We start from the raw sequence: 22,017 nt of genomic DNA, 5'->3' as shown, positions 1-22,017 counted from the left end.
TTTTGGCCGCCCGCCGGGGGGTTGCACACCGGCCCCGGGGTGGAATGCTGCTCCCGACGCTGGTGACGTGCCTCGCCGGGTGCGCCTTTCTCCTCTCGCCGGTCAGTGAGGGCTGCGGACCGGGTAGAGGCTATGGCAAGAGGCGGTCACCGAGGAAGCTCGCGCCGCTCGCCTACAAGCAGTTCAGCCCCAACGTTGCCGAGAAGACTTTAGGGGCCAGCGGGAGATACGAAGGGAAAATAACGCGGAACTCTGAGCGCTTCAAGGAGCTCACCCCGAACTACAACCCCGACATCATCTTCAAAGATGAGGAGAACACAGGTGCAGACCGCATGATGACGCAGGTAACCGACCCGGCTGCCGAAGTGCCGTTTAGCCCGGTTCCTCAACCGCTGAAATCTGCTTATAAGCGGGGTAGTTCGGTACATGACTTTGTGCACTTTGCCCAGTCTTTAAACGCGTGGACACTGTTATCTTTTCCGCATTTGTTGTTGACTTTAGTTTCCTCACTGCAAAAAAATGCCCGTCTTAACAAGCCATTTAGACTCAAATCCAGTCTTTAAATTGGATATTTCTCAAATCAAGTGAAACATTCTGCCAATGAAGTGAAGTAATTCCACTTGTTTTTAATCCAGCTTCACTTTATGTAAGGGATTTCCAAGAAACAAGTCTCGATATCTTAAAACCAGGCAGAACGAGTAGTAAAGAATGAGAAGTAAAGAAAAAGTCACTTGATTGGAAACCAGTGGAATAATCTCCCTCCTTTTGTCAGACTTTCACTCGCTTTAAGAACACGTAAGATTTTAAGACTTCACATCATAAATGACCTTTTCAGATGGATATTTTTTTGCAGTGCTCGTGCTGCACTGGGAAACACTGATTACAGAAGCTGCCTATTTGCACAACTCGTTCTCAGGTCAATTCCAAAGACCCAGCTGTTGTTATTGACGCCGAGTTATTACTGCAGTTTAGATGAGTCGTGTAGGTTCACAGTTTGAATCAGAATCTGCTTTCTTGAGACTGGCGCCTCAGATCCAGAGTTCACTGTGGGCAGCTCGTGCGTAAAAGAGGGCAACCCCGTCTAAAAATGTATGGAAAAGCGGTCGCTCTTAATTAAAACACTATGTCCTCTGTTTTACATCATTTTTTGGTGGAAAAACAGCCAATAGTCGTATTTGGTTAGAGCCTGGGTCAAGCGTGTAGCGATGTTTACCGTTTCGTTTTTAGCCCGACTGGCCAGAGTTAACAGTCGCCTTTTGGACTGTCAGAAATTTTTACGACGCCGTCATTGATGTGGCTCGCAGTGGAATTTATTTGACTCCCAATTTCCCCAGGAATAAAGTATTTATATCTGGCTCTTGTGACCGCGGGCTTCCTCTCAAAAGCAGCAGCGTTTATGTCCACAGACCCACGTGGTGAATGAAAGTGCGCACTCCCGTCTGGAGCTGTCACCTCGCTGCGCGCACTGCAAGAAATATCCGTCCGGACAAGTCGCTTCAGCTGGGGTTAAGTGTGAAATCTTGCAGATATATCCTTCTCAAAAAAAAAGATGAAAAATCTGCAAAATGGGATGGGATAGTTTCACTTCTTTCCAGTGCAAATCAACTTTTTTCAAGATTTATTTTCCAGAATCTGGTGACATTAAACACTGATTGCTTTATTTTAGGATATTGGCTCTTTTCCCCCCCAAATCCCTGCAACAAATTCAACTGTATTGGAAACAAAGGGGATAATTTCACGAAACAGACAGAAATTCTCGTTTGTTTCCATTAAAATTAGTTTCTAAGACTGAATATGAGATCAAACGGCTCATCAAGACGGACATTTTTTGCAGCGCGCACCCCGGCGCTGCGCGTCAACGCCGACCTGCACACAATTTATGGGCTCCAAGCCGCAGGAGACAGCCTCCTGTTTGTCTTTTACTATTTCGTGTTACTTTTTTGTTTGTTTTTGCAGCGCACATGTGCAAAAATAGTCCACTTCACTTGTGTTGAAGCCTTAATTATACAGATTTCTTTTTATTTTTTATCCAGTAGTGGCGACTTTTTCCTGGGCGCTCCACGCATACAGACGCGACTGTTCAGGGGCAAAGCCACACTGCAAAAAGTGTCTATCTTAACGAGTTATTTAGTCTAGTTTTGGGTTTTCAAATCTTATTTTTCTCAAAGCACGTGGAAAACAATTCAAATGCGGTGAGGTAATTCCACTTATTTCCTATGCAGTTTCACGTGTTTCAGGAATGTACTGCAAACATGTGACAGGATCTTAAAACAAGGCAGAAATAAAGCAGATCACTCTTCTCGTAGAAAGATAAATTCACCTAATCCAAGAAAATCCGTGGAATAAATTGGTTTGCATTGAGAGTAAATGGGATTATCTCACCCGTGTGTCCTCTTTTTTCACTTTATTTCACGTAAAACAAGATGTGAGACTCCACACAGGACTAAATGACCCGTTCAGATGGATATTTTTTGCAGTGCATAGGTGTGCATAGGCGCATGTTGTCAGCCTATGCGTCCAATGTTTGTGCAGCCCGTGGTTTAGTGCTAAAACCGCTCCTACAGAAACCCCCGTCGATCTGTATACCTTGAAAGGAAAACCAACAAAATCCATCGTCTGATTTATGAACTCCAGCTCGTTGCTCTGACCGCAGAGAAGAAAAAAAATAAGACGTTAAAATCCACACTACACTGTGAAAAGGCATCTATGGCCGCTGAGCCAGGAGCTATTCTTATCACAGGCCGGAGAGCCGACATGGAAAAAGACATTTATAGGTTTTAATTCCGCCGTTTTCACTCTTAATAGACTGAGATTCATAAGATGCTGCATCACTAAGAAAGGCTTTCAGAGGCAGCGGCAGCCTGAAGGAGAACAGTCTGGTCCCTTAACAACATGACAAATGTCCCACTAACATGATTTAACAAGTCTCAAGTGACTGGATTTTCCACTTTTTCATTTCATTTACTGAGTGAGATTTGACTCGGGTTCATGGCAGTGTCAGTAGCTGAGATGTCACCCATTAAAACAGGTAAACGTGTCCCCTACGAATGATGCAGGCACTCCTTGGGCCAATCAGAAACAAGATGCATCATCCCTCCATGCTTCATCAAAATCTGAGCACTGGTGTAGCAGTTTTGGCCTTTCAAAGTTTTAATTTTGACCTTTAATTATAGCGTTCCCAGGCCAATCAGTGTAATTCAGTGTAAGAATAGCTGGATGTGAGTGGCAAGTTTCATCTCAATCAGACTTACAGTGAAGGAGTTATGGCCTTTTAAAGGTTTAATTTAATTTAATTATAGCGCCCCCATCAGACCAATTAATGTAATTTTTCTAAGCAGTTTGCTCACAAAAGATGACATGATTGCGTAAAAAAAACGGCAGAAAACAGCGGCAACAACAAGTTTCGTAAAATTCGGACCAGTCGTGTTTAGACGTCAGAGTTAAATATTTTGATTTTATTGGTAGCGCCCCCTTCAGGCCAATTAGTGTAAATTTTCTAAACACCAGAACCCCAAACGCGTCATCCCTCCAAGTTTCGTCACAACCAGATCACCTGAGACGTCCCGTTTGACGGACCAACGGACGAATGGACACACACAGCCCCTCCCCTCCTCCTCCTCCACTAACGGGACAATGAAGACTGGGTGTCACTCGGATAAACGGGGCAGACGGGTGAATTTATTTGAGCGAGCGAGAGAAAGAGCGAGTTGAGCGAGGCGAAGGGGGCGTCCTCAGGGCCTCAATGGGCCCTCTCACCCTCTGTTTGCTCACCCTCACCAGACCCCAGGTTTGGAGGGACGCTTAGGACCTCTTGTTCATATAGCACCCCCCTCCCACCCCCAAACCCAACCACCCTATAACCTCACCCCCTCCATCCACCCCTCCATCCATCCTTAACATAGCCTCACGGCTCCCTTCGCTCACCACAGAGAGCAAACATTCGGGGTAGCCGGGACAGCAGGGGTGCATTGTGGGAAGGCTGAAGCCACAGACAAGGGGGGAGAGGAGGGGGGGGGGTACCGGGGGGTTTGGTGAAGTGGATGGGTGCACCGTCCAGCAGGCAGAATGGGTCTTTGTAAAGGACCTGGGCCTGTATTTATCAAGTCACTGACCTGAGATCGCTGGCTGTGTTTAGGCTTTACATTTTATATTTTAGGCATTTAGCTGAAACTCTTATCCAGAGCGACCTGCAGCAGTAGGATAGGCTCAAATTCCTAAATCCACAGTTTCAAACAAATAGTAAGAAGTGCAATTTAAGGTCTGGGCTGAAGTGATGTGACAATACTGCTTTGACCAATGATACTGTGAGAGAAGTAAGTGCTCAGAAAAGAGATAAAAGGAGCATTTTTTGAGAGCAACTGTGGTGAGTAGTTGGGTTCGACTGATATGGGAATCCTTTTCAATGGCAGTATTTTTGGATTAAAGCTGCCGATATTTTGTGCCAATATTCTATGTATACTGTATATATATAATCTTGACCATTTTCACACCAAACACTTACCCCAAAAATCCCCCAAAATACAAAAAATGTTTCACAATTGAATTCTTGTCTTGTCAGGGTGGAAAAACCTCTGAAACCGCATTTAGACCATTATGGGACACTAAAAACTCTCCATTGAAACCCAGTCTGACATTCTTTCAGGGTTAGCAGTGGGCAAAGCTGACTGGCCGATATCTGTTTTTTTATTGATAGACCAATATCGGCCTAATATATCAGCAAACTGATATGTTGATCTAACCCTAGTGAGCAGAGGAGAAAAGATGCAGCGTGGACAAAGTGATGAAGTGTGTTTCTTGAAAAGTTCCCAGCCTGCAAGGGAAGATGAGGAGTTTACCAATACACAGGATTTGATGTAGTTTTCCCTTATGCTATCTACTAGGTGAGAGCCTACAGAGAAACCTGCCTTGAATATTATAGGGAGGGGATTTTAAATTCATTGATGAATATACAAACTGCAGCAGATATCGCTCGCATTTTGTAAGTAGAGCTGATTGTATTAGTGTCTTTTTCCCAGTCAGCAGCTCGTATTTACGGTAAATCCGACATGACACAAACACAACATTAGCGCTAATTTTCGATGACTGCTCTTGATGAAAACCAGCATATAGTCTAAGAACAATTTCATCACCTCTGGATTTTCTGACCCATGACCTTCATCACCTCTTCTCTGGATTTTCTGACCCATGTTCAAGAGCTTTAAAAAAGATGAAACATTTGAAAAGGCCCATGTTTCAAGGTGTTTTCACTGCTTGTGTTCAACTGTGTTTTCTCTTGTCTCCCGTCTCTGTCTCCTCCGCCGCAGCGCTGCAAAGACAAGCTGAACTCGCTGGCCATCTCGGTCATGAACCTGTGGCCCGGGGTCCGGCTGCGGGTCACGGAGGGCTGGGACGAGGACGGCCACCACTCGGAGGAGTCGCTGCACTACGAGGGCCGGGCGGTGGACATCACCACGTCGGACCGGGACAGGAACAAGTACGCCATGCTGGCCCGTCTGGCGGTGGAGGCCGGCTTCGACTGGGTCTACTACGAGTCCAAGGCCCACGTCCACTGCAGCGTCAAGTCAGGTGAGAGACTGGAGCCGCACAATACATGTAGGAAGTATTGAAATTGCAGTTTTGAGTCATGCAATTTCCAAATCGCAAGAAGTTAAGGGAAAGGTGTTTCGGACAGTTTCCAAAGCAACGTATTCAAGTGCTGTGCAGAAGCCCTGGACTGCAAGCTTTCATTATATTCAAACTAAGCAAATCTTGAGCATTAGCATCTCATTCCCTCCACCCACAATTATTTGGAACATGTTTTAAGTGCTGAAAATGAAGGTTTGTAGAGAGAAAGGAACCTGTATCTGCAATATTTCACAGTATCACTGAGAAACCCCCGCTTTCTCGCATCTTCTCTCCTCACCTCCTCGATCTCAAAACATATAAGAGAAAGTTTAGAGGTTAATCTGTTTCTAAAGCTTTGGGGTTTTTTTCTGTGTCTTGAGAGGAATTTGAAAAGGAAAGAAAGAGAAATGAGGATTTGAGGACAGACTTACAGTACTAGCGGAGAGGAGAGGAGGGGAGGGGAGGGGTTTGGAGGAGAAACAGTGAACACGGGTTCTAGTGAGAGTGCGGTGCATGGGTGTTTTGTTTTCCATTAACTGCCACTAACGCAGAAAAAAAAACCTCACCCGGCCTTCCTTCATTCACTCATAAATACACCCGACCTCTAGTTTACCCCAACTTCTGCTATAATTGATTCTCCACAAGAGATTTTCACAACGGTTCTTAGTTTAAAAGATATATATAATAATAATAATATAATCCCCTTTGAATAAAACCCCCTAAAAACGTCTTGTCACTCTGCTAAGTATATAAAATAACGTATAAATTTGAAAACCACATTTTCCAACCAGTCCATCAGTGAAGCATTTTACTGAGCTGACATTTAATCTGTATATTTAACACTGTATGGATTAAGTGTCCTTCAGATGACACAATAGCTCAAAAACCAAATGAATTCCTGCAAGACTTTTCACACTTTTGGGATATAAGTGACATTCTGGTCATAATAAATCAGCTGTATTTTTTCGGTGCATTGCCCCTTTAACCTCCACTGTAAATGGCCTGACACACAGGAGAACATTGAATTCATACTGTACAAAAAACCAAAGACTCTTCGACCACAAACACAAAGACACATTTTTCTGTTCCATGTTCACAACCAGGAGGAATTCGTCAGCAGCTTTGGGCGGCGACTGCTTCCTGCCTTTCCCTAACTGTGTCCCTAACATTTCAGTTTCACTCCTCTGTCCCCTGGTTTCTCTCTCTGAACCCTTAACTCTTCTTGCTTGAATCCGAGTGTGTGAGCGCTTGCTAGCTCTTACGCCTTCCCCTTCATCTCTCTCATCTGCCATTCACCCCCTGTTCCCCTTGTCGGACCGGGCCGGTCCCATGTGTTACTGACATGATGTTCTGCATCTGCGTTCATATGTAGGGTTTTGCTGCTGTGAGCTGAGTGTGGCTTTAGGACTCTCTTGCTTTCCTCACACAGAAGCAAGCTTAGCGCTACTTTACACAGCCACATGTCAACTGATTTAGAAAGAGCTCAATGAGCAAATTTTGATCAGTCTTTCTTTGGTGATAAAATAGCCTACTGACCTTATTCACACAGCGGCCATTTTGAACTTGGGTTGGGAACCTCTATTTGGAAGATTAGCATAAAAAAATAAGCGTTACTTCAACACATAAGTGAGGACTTTAGATAGACCTAACAGTTATCAAATTAGCTAGTACTCTTGGGAACAGCAACCACAACAACTACTTGAATTTAGCAGGGAAGTTAGCTAGCTTACTAGCTAGTTAGCTACCAGCTAGCTACCTAGGCTAGACTCTGTAGCTAGCAATAATGGGCCAAATATATTAAAATGGAAACATAGCCTACATTCCTCTGGATTCTTGAGAGCCATTCGTTTCTAATATGTTTTTCAGTGAGGAATCTGTGAAAAGATAAATGTTTGTCTGATCATAGCTGGGCTGCACTCGCTCTTTCAGGTGGCGTTTTCCACTCCACTGTTCAAACACAATGTGAATAAGGTCAAATAGTGTAGTTTTCAACATATTGAAGTGTCTAGGTTTGGTACAATGTTCCCTCCAAGGCTGGTGTTCATATGTACCATGCAGGAAAATACAAGTTTTCATTCCAACCAAACACTACAGCAGCTGATTTCACTGATTAATTACTCGCTTTCTGGTTGAAAATGCCTTTACCAGTGAAATCAGCTGCTGTAGTGTTTGGTTGGGACGAAAAGCTGCGGCACAGGCCTGGACACCATCGGCTTTTAGGGGAAAATTGGTTGGGACGTCACATATTTGCATTACTTTTCAACACAATGTATGTTAATAACAACATATGCAGTGGGAATATGAGTAGTTAGCAACATATATCATGAAAAGTAACATGAATGTGCCATCCCAAACTAGACACACAGATGTGTTGAAAATCACACATCTTTGTCAGAATGGATCAGAACTGAACATCAGTAAGCCCCGCCCCCAACTCCCTCCATTTTACACTGAGTGGTAACTGAGATTTTCCCTTTCTTTCCCCTTCTTTCTTCCTCTTTCTCTCTCCTTTTTCCTACTTCACCCACTTTTCCCCTCCTTTTTCTTCTTCTTCTTCTTCTCTCTCCTTCCCTCCCAGATCGGGTCGCGAGTGCCCAGTCCTTGACTTGATCAGAAGGGCAACCTGTCAAGTTGGTATTTTCATTATTTTTGACTTTTTTTTTCCCCCCCGAAATCCCCCAATACAAGGCAAAGCAACAGTCTCGATGGCCCAGAACTCGTTGTTGGGAAGAGAAATCCCACCAACTGCGGAAAACCTTAAGCTGTTTTGACACGCTGGTGGTGTTGGTGGTTACATGCCATCGAATCCCCACCAACAAATCCCCCAAATCCTTCTCAAGGGCACTTAAAGGGGGCCGCTGGACTGTAGTAAGCAAGAGGAAACAACCACTAGGGGGCAGCATACCACCAGGACCCACATAGACGAAGGACTGGACTGAGATGGGGGGAAATTGAGGGCTGAGATGAGAAAAGAAGATGAAACACAGGGATAAACACACCATGGACCAAACACTTTTCACTGAACCTCAGACCTTTGGACCACAAGAGCTTCAGCAATGATTTGAGGTGAACAAGATGAGCGTTATCATCAAGGTCAAACCAGGAAACTGTTAGGAAAGGTATATTTACAGTTCCAAAATGACATATCCACCATTTGAGAAAAGTGACACCTAGTCTTACGCAAAATGTAAACAAATTACATCACTTTTTAAAGGATGGTCGGTCATTTAAGTCCTTGGTTGACAAGAAAAATACTTTTGTACTGAATTCTCTGTGTTTTAGAGACACTAAATGATGGATTTTCTAAAATGGATATACAGTGTTTTGGAAATGCACTCTTCATATGATGGAGCATATGGGTTAGGATTAGAGATTAGGATTATACGATATATGGCTATAGACGGTCTACAGTACATTGGTTTCTAGATGGATTTGGAGCCAACATGGAGTACATAGACGTTTCATGAGTTGCTGCATCTCTTCATCACACTTTCATAAGCCTTCCACTAACAGCAGCCTATAGGAGAAACACACTTTAATCCGATAAAAAAGGGCGAGTTGAGCTATAGTCACACTAGCAAGGTTTCAAAGGTTTGAGGTAACTGTGTGTGTCGGTTTTGATTGGCTACATGCCCAATGAGAAGATCCACAGTGCAAGCAATTGGTCATTGGACTCAACAAATTACCGGTCTTATTGGTCAGGGGTGTGGAGCAGACATTTTGCAGGTTGGAGTTGGGCTGGGAACAAAAGTTTGAGGTTAATGTGTCTAATTTGTTTGTAATGAGAAGAGGTTCCCATGTCTGAATATTCTGGAAAAGTATAGAAACGTCACCATTGACCATAGCAGACAGTAATCAGCGGGTGCTCTTTGGAGTGGGTGCTACAGAAAAGTATTAAAAACCAAAAGAGGACGAAGTTTCATCCGAGCTGAAACGCCTCGGTCAGTTTTAACGATTCCGATTGCTTATGTAAAAAGAAGGATTTTAACTTTTGTCATCAGAACAGAGTGCGTTCCTTTCAAATCCAGGTCTGTAAAACTATTTTTAGTACTTTGAGATGGAGCACGTGTTCGAGCGCCGCCCGAGGAATCTCAGTTGTCAGATGATTAACCTGCTGGCTGATTTCCCGCTCTGCTCCTTCCTCCTTCAGGCCACTTATCTTATCACCTGGCCTTGGCTTTCCTACCTTCCCCAAATATTTATTCCCAGATAGACTTGAGACAGTCCTGAGGTGTCACTTTCAAGTGCCTGGACGCAGAGTCACGTACACAAATCCCACCTAGACGCTCATGTGCATGCATACACACACACTCACACACACACACACACACACTCACACACACATTCTCACACACACGCGGACTCATTATTCAGGGTTGCAAACAGGAGCTTTTATCTTCCAGCTTGGTATTGTTCTTTTATGTGGAGTGTAGGAAAAAGAAGAAGTAAATATTTAGCCAAAGGGAGTTGGAAAGATTTATTATGTACCTAAGCGCTTTAGGAATATTGACATCCTTTTTTTATCTTTTGTCTGTCTCTCTCTCTATCTGTCTGTCTCTCTCTCTATCTCTGTCTATGTCTGTCTCTCTCTCTATCTGTCTGTCTCTCTCTCTATCTCTGTCTATGTCTGTCTCTCTCTCTGTCTGTCTGTCTGTCTCTCTCGCTCTCTCTCTCTCTCTCTCCCTCTCTCTCTCTCTCTCTGTCTGTCTTTCAGAACACTCAGTGGCAGCCAAGTCCGGCGGTTGTTTCCCAGGCGAGGCCTTGGTCACCCTGGAGAACGGGGTTCAGAGGTCGATCCGTGACCTGCGGCCGGGCGAGCGAGTCCTGGCCTCGTCGGGGAGCGACGGCAGCGGGGAGCTGGTGTTCAGCGAAGTCCTGGCCTTCCTGGACCGGGACCCCGCGACCCGGAAGCTGTTCTACACCGTCAGGACGGAGGCCGGCGCCCGCCTGTCGCTCACCGCCGCCCACCTGCTGTTTGTGTTGGAGGGGAACTGCTCAGAGGGGGCGGCGCCGGCCCCGGGCGCCATGAGGACCGTGTACGCCGCCGACGCCCGGCCGGGACAGTGCGTGTTGGTGGCGGAGGGTAAAGCGGGACGCAGGCGCGGCGAGGGGCGGCTCTCGCGGGTCACCCAGGTCACCGTGGGGGAGAGCAGGGGGGCGTTCGCTCCCCTCACCGAGCGCGGGACAGTGGTGGTGGACGGGGTGGTGGCGTCCTGCTACGCGGCGGTGAACAGGCACAGCCTGGCTCACTGGGCCTTCGCACCGCTACGCCTGATGCACAGGTGGACCGGCAGCACCGGGCGCCACGGTAACGGGCTCCACTGGTACTCACGGCTCTTACACTGGCTGGGAAGGCTGCTGCTGGATTCAGAACATTTCCATCCGTTGGGTGTGGCTCCGCCCGGGAGGTGAGGCAGGAGGGGCTGATGGGTAACAAGACACAGGAAGAAGAAGAAGAACAAGGAAAGACAGGAGGAAAAAGGTAAAGCGGGTATGATGGGAGGAAGAGTCACCGCTCTTATCCAAAGTGTGAAACATTCTTAGCATGAGGGATTGAACCCTTAACATTGCGACTGGGATTTACCCACAAACCCCTGGGATTGTTAGAGCTGTTCAGGACCAAACAAGCTCTGTGATGGACCTTCTAGCCTCTGATGCTGGAGTTCCTCCCTAAGAGCCTAAGAGGTGGGAGAAGGTCTGGATCCTCCTGAGTCCCTCATGGGCGTTTTAAACCAGGACTAAAGAGAGATTTAAAGCTGTGAACTGACACAGACGAGCTCTCCTACAATATAAAACAGACAGTTTTCATGACTTTTTGTGACACTTTCATCTTTAAAGTTGTAAAGTTGTGTTGGATGTGCTGCTGCTTCCCAGGATACATGAGCTGTAAACAAAAAAAAAGCCAAAATTCTCATTGAAGAAACTGAAATTTTCTTTGACACGCCTAATATTTGTCATCCAACGAGATCTATGTAACATTACTGTTTAATACTCCGCAGCTGAATATAAAGATTTGTAGGACGAATGATAGTGTGTATTTAAGTGTTTTTGAGATAATGTGTTGTTTGTTTACAGAAATCTACAAATGTCTATGAGGTTATTATGGGTGATGAGATATTAAAAGATCTATTTTTGAAATTAAATTCTATGGAAATGAGCCGGGGGTTGCTTTATTTATGTGTCTATATTTGCATGTGAGAGAGAGAGAGAGAGAGAGAGAGAGAGAGAGAGAGAGAATATGTGTGTATTGGTGTCTATTGTTCTAAATACCTTTTGAACTTTTGGTGTGTGAGGATTCGTTTTGACCTGCGCGCTCCCGCTTCATGCGTAAACGCGCCTTTACTGACATCTGCTGGCTCTGCAGTATGAAAGCACATGCACTTGATCTTATAACCGTTATTTCTCTCTGTATGCACTGCAGCTGATGAGTGTGTGCGTGGCCCGGTGGGGGGGGGGGGGGGGATCAGGAGAGACTGATTTAGCCCCTAACATTTGAGTGGAAACCGCTGTGTGCGCGCGGTAGCAGCGTTTCCAGACAGCAGCACACCAGTTGCACGCATTCAACAGTTGTCAGCTAATAATAACAACGGCGCTATTACTGCGCCTTTAAGAGGATGGCCGAGACGGGCTGGAGAGGAAACCCAATCGCTCCATATCGGGCTCAAGGCTCCGTCAATTAACGGTGGAAGCCAAGAAGAGGAACATATCCGAAATTGTCGCACCGTCTCTCCTCGCTCTTTTTCTACCCGCCTCACACGAAAAATCCACCCGCTTTTGTTGTTTTGTTTTGTTGATAAACTCGGGCGCGTATTAAATTACGCAGTGCACCTTTAAGAAGCTGTCATCGGGATTAGAATTACGCGCAGCGACCCAAGTCTCTCTTCAGGGGGGGTTTTACGCACCGTCGGTGTCCAGAGGAGGCTCTCCTTTACCGTCCTCCCTTTCGACCACTCTCTCTCTCTCCCTCTTTCTCTCTCTCTCTCCCTCTCTCTCTCTCTCTCTCCGTTGGCCGTGGTCTGCACCGGTCCGCATTCAGAGCATTGGGGATCCCTAACACCGCGCGACATGGCCGAGATAGGGAAAGGGGTCACCGCCGGGAAACTGGCCATCAACGTCCAGAAAAAGTTCACCAGGGCGCAGGAGAAGGTACGGTGGTCTGGTTTTCATTCAGCGGTTTGGGGGGTGACGGGCTGCCGCTTGGTGCGCAGCGGCGGGCCGTTTGTGCGCAACTGCTGGTAAACTGGTTGTACCGTGTACTGGTTTTACCGCACTGTACTGGTTTTATCAGCTCTATCAGTGGGTGCTGCTCTGTAGCTGAGCCTGACCTCTGATCTTCTCTCTCTCTCTCTCTCTCTCTCTCTCTCTCTCTCTCTCTCTCTCTCTCTCTCTCTCTCTCTCTCTCTCTCTCTCTCTCTCTCTCTCTCTCTCTCTCTCTCTCTCTGTGTGTGTGCGCGTGTGTGTGTGTGTGCGTGTGTATTTTTAGTAGTATCATTCGTAGTAGTTGCGCAAGGTGCAACAGGATAGGCGAGGAACCCCAATAGGGGAAAGAATAAACAAATGAAACAATCTGATCAACATCTTGTGTACAAAGTATTCTCTCTCTCTCTCTCTCTCTCTCTCCCTCTCTCTCTCTCTCTCTGGGTTATTATTGTCTGCGCTAATCACTCTCGTTGCTTAAGCCTGGAGGTTTTATTCACTAATCAGCTCACTACAACAGGAGTGCTGTCAGTCAGTTTGTGTTTGTTTTGGATGAGGAAAAAGAAGAAGAGACTGGGTTCATAGCTGTTATTCATCCTTGTTACTCTTAGTTTTGTTTTAGTTTTGTGTGTCTGAGTTCTGTTTCACTCTTACTTCTCCTTGACTGTTGCCTCTGCTCAGCTTCTCTACTGCCTGTATTTACATTTTGACTCTCCAGAGCAAATGACAGTCAGTGTTTTGCTGAATTCTACCTCAACATGACACACAGGGCTGTTGATGGACACATTACACTCATCAGGAATCAAACTTGTGACTTGGCCTCCTCATAGTGACTCATCATATATCTGTCCATCCCCTCTGGCAGCTGCACATATTTACCTGCTTAATTCACTGCTCACAAGTGTCAAATCATATTGAATTTCAGAAGCACACTGCAAGTCATTCAGTCTCATATTCCCTGCCCTTCAAATCTTATTTTTCTTAAACCAAGAGAAACATTGTGCAGTGAGGAGAGATAACTCCACTTGTCTCCAATGCAGCTTCACTTGTTTCCGGAGTTTTCTAGAAGTGAGTGTCAGTCTGTTGAAACCAGTCAGAATAAGGCAGATCACTGCACTGCTGTCAAGAAAATGACACTTGATTCTACATAATTCTTGAAAAAAGTTGATTTGCATTGGAAACAAGTGAAATTATCAAACCCCACTGGCAGATTTTTTCACTTGTTTTAAGAAAATGACGATTTTAGGACTCAATAATAGACTAAATGTCTTGTTAAGATGGAGATTTTTAGGATATCATGTGCTTTAACTTGCAGCTATCTTGGTTTTCTTCTTTTGAAATTCAGATCCAGCCAAAGAGAAACAATTCAGTGTGAAGCTCCCCTCCAACATTTATCAGATGATGTTGAATTTAAAGACTCTCCAGTTAGTTTGAGTCTTTGCTTCAGCCTTTCCTGCTTCTGTTCCAGCCTGCCAAGCTCAATCGATCATCGCAAAAGCACTTGAATGAACTTTAAATAGCAGCTGGCCTCAGATCAGCAGCCATGTCTCTGCTGAATGAAATACTACTCATGTCCCACGTTCCTTATGTCTTAATATCAGAGCTTGTTTAGCAGCAGCTCACTCTTTAATTCATAGTAAAGCTAGTCAGATTGTGTGACTTTAACAGTCAAGTCCTAGATCTTGGGTTATTATTCTTTCACTCAAAAATTTTCTCTTAAAAAAAACATAATGTTAGGCGTTCCTGCTTGGTAGATAGTTTTGTTTTTTATTCAGTGGAGAGTAACTGGAAAGATAGGAGAGAGAGAGAGTGAGAGAGGGGGCGAGTTACATAGGATTCCCACTGGAGTTTCTGGAATATCATTGGATTTGTGGATGTGTATCCAGAGAGGGGAATTTGATAAATTCTCTGGGAATTTTACAAATAGGTCACTTTACAGGAACAAATTGTAAAATGTATGTATTTTCCCATTAGTTTCACACATTCATTGCATTCAATGGTGGTTTTCAGCTCAACTGGACTAGAAACCAGAATTTAGAACTTTTCTGAGCTGAAAACAACAGTAAAGAAGAGTAAAATTGTAGGTTATAGAAGTACTTAGTTATGGAAAGTTTACTGGAACTTTACATGGCATGTGTCTCCAGGATGTGCCAAGTCTCTCCGGAACTTTCTGAGTCGGTTCCCAGGTTCTGGATGCGTAACACCGCTCAGTTACGACTAGTGATGGGTGTTGAAAAATGACACCTATCAGTACTGTACTTAGTATTTGTATTCATTTTAAGGCATTAAACGGTTTGGACTTTTTTGGACTTTTATCCTGAGAAAATTGACGGCTTGAGTTGGTTTAGAAAAGCTGATAAATAAATAAATGTTACACAGAATATAATACACTCTTGCTTTGCATCTGGAAGGTCAGAGTCTCCTCTTTCCCTGGAGGAGTGTCGGCCCCAGCTGTCTGTCTGCTGGCCCCGGCCTCACCTGATCCTGCGTTCACATTTTTAGGCTTTTAGCTCACGCAACCTCTCCAGGCTGACTCACCGTGAGTAAGCGGGTTAAGAGGTTTCGGTTTTGCTGCGTGAGGCGACTTCACACGATGATGGCAGCGGGAGGTAACTGTTTGAAAAGTTCTTAAAACTTCAGTACCCAGAAATCCTTTCTCTGGACGGAGTGTTGCTTTGAGCAGACGGGGAGAATCTGAATCTGCCGTCTCGGTGTTGCCGGGACGCTCTTCTCTGTTGCAGTCCAACCTTCTGATTGAGGCAGATAAATAAGACAGATGTATTTTTACATGCAGCTTTCAAAAGGACACATGGCTGTTGACAGACATATTGGCTGTTTCAGGGATCAAACCTGTGACCTTTAAGGTTTACTGGATGGTCTTTAATCACTAGCCCACCCTGCCGCCATCTTGCAAAATCAGAGCCATGTAATGAAAGAACAATTTACTGGAGACAAATGCTGCCAGACTCTTAATTCTCAGAACTTGTTTTGAGATGGATGAGACTTGTTTGTTGCTCTGTAGAGTTGAAAATAAGAGTTAAAATTTTTGCTCCTTTTTGATGGACAGGATTAGGATCAGTCACTTTCTCTGCAGAGTTTGTTGTTTAAATCATCGCTCCAGTCTTCGATGGCTTTAGGATTAGAGTCCGGCCAGCTGACGGAAGAATTCACCGAGCCTCGCCCGGCGCCGCCGTGGTTGTCATAGTGATGTAATGTCACCCGGCACCCGCCGAGGCTACAACCAGCTCCCACCGCTTCGCGAAACCGGTCAGCTGTGCCGCAGAGCATGCTGGGAGAATTACTCCCCGCCGGGTGGAATCCGGATGAGTCTGGTTGGTTGTGTGGTGAAGGGGGGGGCAGAGCGGGGGGGGGGGGGGGGGTTTGCCCTTTTGAAGCCGGTCAAAGGCGCAGCGTGGCACTGGGAGTCAAAGAGGCAGGACCCCATGACACTAACCTCTCCCCTCCCAGCACCCAAAGGTCTCTGCCCACTGACACTGACACCCCACCCCACCCCTGCCAACACACACACACACACACACACACACACACACACACACACACCCTCCAGCCCCATCCCGGCCCCTTGCAGCGCTGCCAGCTCCTTTCCAGCAAAAGTTTCTAGACGTCACAAATGCTACTTTTACCCAAACTGCCTTTCAGTTCCATGACTTCATTATAGTTTTATGCACATGGTGCCTCAGGGGAAAGGTACCCGATGATGTCACACATGAATTAGCATATTAATGAAGTTTACGTTTGTAAGATGTAAGATTTTACATCCTAGGTATTTAGCAGATGCGACTCTACTTCACTTTAAGTTGAGTTTACCCAACTTTTCCAGCTCAGATACATCTTTGATACAAAGTCATATTGAACATTTACAGTTAGTATCAGCCTGTGGTTGTATCACACACTCTGGGTTACATGGAGCAATGGCTAAAACTACTAAATTCCAACTCAACTGTCAACTTTTCAGGAACAGGAAAAAAAAAACATTGTGTTTTGCTTGATCACGTTGCATTCATGAGTTTATATAAATGATTTTTAAAAGGTTTCATGAACTCAGTGGTTACAGAATTCTTTCAGCCCATAGAGGAGCATGTAAACCTTCAAGTGAGGTTAAAACATGAAAATCACCATAATTAGATACAAGGTTTTCACATGGCAACAATGATATTCTAATACTGCCATCTATACATAATGAAAAAAATCTAAGATTGTCCATAGTTAACACCTCCCCCCCACACACACCCACACACACACAAACCTATCCATCTCATTTCCATTCTGTTTTACTCTCTTATGTGTTCTTGTGTCCCTTCAGCCTCTGACTTGCCCTGCTTGGCCTGCACACCTGTCCCTCCCCCCCCACTCCTCCCAGCATGCCTCACTGCTGGGGTGGAGGGGGGGTTGGGGGGTGATAGCTATCTATAGACTCCAGGGCCTCTTCCTCATCACCCTTAATACCCCACAACCCCGCCTGTGTGTGTGTGTGTGTGTGTGTGTGTGTCTCATATGAAAGGTGGATTGGTGGGCTTGGGTTATGTGTGTGTGTGTGTGTGTGTGTGTGTGTGTGTGTGTGTGTGTGTTGGCAGCCCAGTCGAGCCTCTGGGTGTATTTTGGGGGTGAAATTGAACACCGGTGGGCAGCGGACAGCTACGGCCTGTTTCACAGAAAGCTGTAGCGCACACACACACACACACACACACACACACACACACACACACACACACACTGAGTTAGATTCAGCTCACTGTATCTTCTGTGAAATGCACTGATGGACTGCACACACACACAGACACACAAGTTTCTACAGCTAGCTGTGTTTTCTAAGAAATATCGCTGAGTGACAACACACACACTCACACACATACACACACACACACACACACACACACACACACACACACACACACTCACTCGCTGCAGACAGTAAACCTGTCTGGCTCCACAGAAATCTCTCCCATCTCCTGAAGCTCCTGTGTGTCTGTGCTGATCCTGCTTAAAGTGGAATGTAGTGGACACTGATAGAGCTGGAAACCTGGAAACAGATGTGTGTGTGTGTGTGTGTGTGTGTGTGTGTGTGTGTGTGTGTGTGTATATGAGTGTGTCTCCACCCAAAATCACTTAAACACTGTTAAAACAAAACATCTACAAGCAATGTGCTTTGCTATGGGGCTATTTAGTAGTTTGTTGTATTTTTCTTCTTGGTGGATAACTGGCCAATCGTAGACGAGGTGACATCATGTCCACATATTTCCAGCAGCTCCAATGGAGTTTGATATGAGAAAATGTTTCAGGATGTAAAACCTCAGCGGTAAACGTCAGGTTTTGGTGTCAGTCCCTCAGAATCAAAGAGCGAGGGCTTCTTTCTAGAGCCGCCATTTTGCACCGAGATACGTTCAACAATCACACAGGGAGAAATCCATCGTAGAAGAGGAGAGAGACCAGTTTCTCCACCCACAGGAGCAGGAGAGAGACCAGAATGCAATGCAGCAGAGAGACAAGGTTGAGTGTTTTGAGTAAGGAGCACAACTGTCACTTTTTATGTACTGGAAAAACTCTCTTGCTCTAACTATCTCTCTCTCCACCTACATGTTTAACCCATAGCTGAATGCAACAAGTCCAGGCTGGTTCTCTGAGGGTTGTAGCAAGGCATTCTGGGAAATGTGGGAAATCACTAACTGCAGTAGAAGTAGACGAGGCAGGTTGAGGAAATGTGGGTTCATCAAAACTGTAAATTACAACACTTCGTCACAAAATAACTCCTAGAATGTACTGAACAGATTTATGATATATAACAGTATAAGAGAATCTGAGGGTGGATTTCTCCTTTAAGTGACAATTGAGTATATCATCTAAAATGTTGCTATTCTGCAATTTGCTATTAACTTCAATAAACAGCAGTAATGACTTGGATTTATTTTTCTGACAGCAATGATTTTATCACAAAATGATAAATATGTAATTTTGTCAGGAAAATCTTCAAGTGTTTTTGAATATACTTTAACAGGCGTCTCGTACTGTGAGGAGCTGAACATTAAAGACAGAGAGGAGATGGATTGGGTTTCTGGGTTTCTGGGTCTGCCCCCCCCCCCCCCTCCCCCCTTCCTCCCCCTCCTCCCTTCCTCCCCTCTGACATTCCTGGGGAAGGTCGCAACCCCTCGACCCCCCCGGCATGGCGGCTGTCTGTCAGTCTGTTCGTGGGCTGGAGGAGGAAAAGAGTTTTACTGCTGTTTTCATTGGCTCGGTGTGCAGGAAGCCGGCCTATCAGGTAGCGGGAAGAGACGTCCCTCAGCTGATTGGATGACATCTTGTTCAGGGGAAATCTGTTACGAGTCTCTCTTCTCTGTTGGGCAACTGATAAAAGTTGCCCACAACATTCATTCATAAATAGATTCATTATGGGCTGGGCTGGAAATTCTCTTTCCGGTTGCCCCTCTCCACAGGGAGGTCAAAGGTCAGGGTCAGCCTCAGAACAGCCCCACTGGAGCTGGTAGGGATCCAGTGTCTTGCTCAAGGACACTTCAGCAGGGTAGGGGCTACTAGCCAACATGGGAGAATAAACCTGGTTTCTCTGGTAGAAGGACAATCTCTCTAAACCATCCTGCTGCCCCACTCACTGAACTGAAACACTGAAGCATTTCATGAAGAATGGCTGTTGTGGTTTAGTCAAGATGTTGATATAAGGCAAAAAAGGACGTATCACTCAACATAGCGCATTCTAAAGTGGTAGCATCAGTCAATATTATGTAAGTTAAAGTGTTAGCATAGAGTCTACTATCACTCAACATAGAGAATGTTAAAGTGGTAGCATCAGTCAATATTATATAGCCTAAGTTAAAGTGTTAGCATAGAGTCTACTATCACTCAACATAGCGCATTCTAAAGTGGTAGCATCAGTCAATATTATGTAAGTTAAAGTGTTTGCATAGAGTCTACTATCACTCAACATAGTGTATTTTAAAGTGTTAGCATGGAGCTTCTATCACCTAGCATATTGTATGCTAAAGTGTTATCATAGAGACTACTATCACTCAACATAGTGAATGCTAAAGTGTTAGCATGGAACCTACTGTGTATGCTAAAGTGTTAGCATAGAGTCTACTATCACTCAACATAGTGAATGCTAAAGTGTTAGCATGGAACCTACTGTGTATGCTAAAGTGTTAGCATAGAGTCTACTATCACTCAACATAGTGAATGCTAAGGTGTTAGCATGGAACCTACTGTGTATGCTAAAGTGTTAGCATAGAGTCTACTATCACTCAACATAGTGAATGCTAAAGTGTTAGCATGGAACCTACTGTGTATGCTAAAGTGTTAGCATAGAGTCTACTATCACTCAACATAGTGAATGCTAAAGTGTTAGCATGGAACCTACTGTGTATGCTAAAGTGTTAGTAGAGTCTATTATCACTCAACATAGTGAATGCTAAAGTGTTAGCATGGAACCTACCTTTTATGCTAAAGTGTTAGCATAGAGTCTACTATCACTCAACATAGTGAATACTAAAGTGTTAGCATGGAACCTACCTTTTATGCTAAAGTGTTAGCATAGAGTCTACTATCACTCAACATAGTGAATGCTAAAGTGTTAGTATGGAACCTACTGTGTATGCTAAAGTGTTAGCATATGCCATAGAGTCTACTATCACTCAACCTAGTGAATGCTAAAGTGTTAGCATAGAGTCTACTATCACTCAACATAGTGAATGCTAAAGTGTTAGCATGGAGTACTGGGACAAATGATCTACCAGGACACAGGATGATTTTGGTGTTTATGTTCTCATCACTTAGGCTAACAGTTGACCAACAGGCCAATCTCCCAGAAACTCGTTGTGTTCCTTTAAGAGTGAGGATCTAGAGAAGGAACTGGAACAGGCTCTAATGACTGGATGACACCCAGCCAGCTAAAATATGGGTGCGAGGGTGTCATCGCTGACCCGGGGCAGTGTGTGTTGCAGCGGCGGGGAAGTCCCCGATCCCGTGTTGGCCGTGGTTTCGGGAGCCATCACGGCGTCCAGGATTAGGGCGGCAGGTGGCCGGGGCGCTGCAGGCTGCTCCCCGCGCTCCAGCCGGTCATTTGATCAGATTAGCCGCTGACCTTGCCCGACAACAACATGCAGGGCTAAACGAACAGCCTCGTCTTGATTTCTCCTCTTTCTCTAATCCCTCCTTTACCTTCAAGTGAAGTCGGGTCAAGCGAAATTTATTTGTAAAGCGTCTTCAGTGAGCAGGTTTGTCACAAAGTCTGTTGAAAACAAAAAGATCTAAATAGAAAGTATAGACAGACATAATACGGAACACAAATTTATTACAACTTGAAGTTGGTGCCAAAATCCTATGATACAAATTTAATACAAGATCTAAAACTATGCTATTCGTGTTTTTATAGCTCTTCATGTTGAATGGAAGCACACTTTATTATGCAATAGAATGAGTTTTCATGTGCGATCCATACCAGTGCCATCTGATCAGTCGAGTTATTGTGATTTCCGCAATAAAAATTATCCATAAAAGAGAAGAAAAAGAAAATCCTCACTGTAAAAATCCAAGAATTTGAAGTGTTTTGATGCCTTTCAGTGCTTTAAATAAGATCAATAATAAAAATAGGTGTTGTAGCCTACCGATAAATGTCATATTTTAATATCCAGCCCCATCTGGACTCTCTTTTGTCATCAGTTTCATATTGTTGTTGTCATGCCAAAACCTCATAACTCCAATTTCTTTTCACATGCCCCATTTTCACATTTTTGTTTTGACATTTGTATTTTCTACACGTTCTAAACCCCTCTGTGGGTTTAGAACAGTGATTCTCAACCTTTTTCATATCAAGGACCTTAATTTAGTCCACATTAGAGCCATGGACCCCCATTTGATGAGATTTTGTCTCTCAAACCCCAAATCTGAGAATATTTTTATTGTTAGATATGATTTTCCAAAATTCCATGACTATCTGTACTGTAGGTAGAGAGATAACAGTGGAATTATGATCAAAATAGTCATTCTTCTACATTCTCTAACTGTGTTAACTTCTTGTAAATGAAATAATGGTGAAGTTTAATAATTCATCAGTTTGCTGGGGACCCCCTGTAACGCCCTCAAGGACCCCTGGTGGTCCCCGGACCCCACGTTGAGAACCGCTGGTTTAGAACATTTTCCAATCTCTTGGGCATAAGAAAACCCTTTCAGTAGCCATTGGACAAATTGAAA

The 22,017-nt window shown here is 44.7% G+C and overlaps 2 protein-coding genes across 2 annotated transcripts in view; both read left to right on the top strand.

Moving 5' to 3' along the window:
• Positions 1–44: 44 nt before the first annotated feature.
• Positions 45–11,016, top strand: LOC139657667 (indian hedgehog B protein-like). The gene is made up of 3 exons (XM_071535574.1): positions 45–344; positions 5,304–5,565; positions 10,319–11,016. Exons 1-3 carry the CDS (start codon positions 45–47, stop codon positions 11,014–11,016), a joined length of 1,260 nt encoding a protein of 419 aa, XP_071391675.1.
• A 1,653-nt stretch (positions 11,017–12,669) lies between these two features.
• bin1b (bridging integrator 1b) overlaps positions 12,670–22,017 on the top strand; it is a 31,881-nt gene continuing 22,533 nt past the window's right edge. The window contains exon 1 of the mRNA XM_071535578.1: positions 12,670–12,750. Coding sequence (XP_071391679.1) covers positions 12,670–12,750 — 81 coding nt within the window. The remainder of the gene's footprint in view (positions 12,751–22,017) is intronic.

Source organism: Centroberyx affinis, unplaced genomic scaffold, assembly GCF_046629955.1.
Source record: "Centroberyx affinis isolate AG114_WGS23_722 - 3 ecotype Tasmania unplaced genomic scaffold, CSIRO-AGI_Caff_v1 ptg002736l_1, whole genome shotgun sequence".
NCBI classification, from domain to species: domain Eukaryota; kingdom Metazoa; phylum Chordata; class Actinopteri; order Beryciformes; family Berycidae; genus Centroberyx; species Centroberyx affinis.
This window is presented reverse-complemented; position numbering and strand designations above follow the sequence as displayed.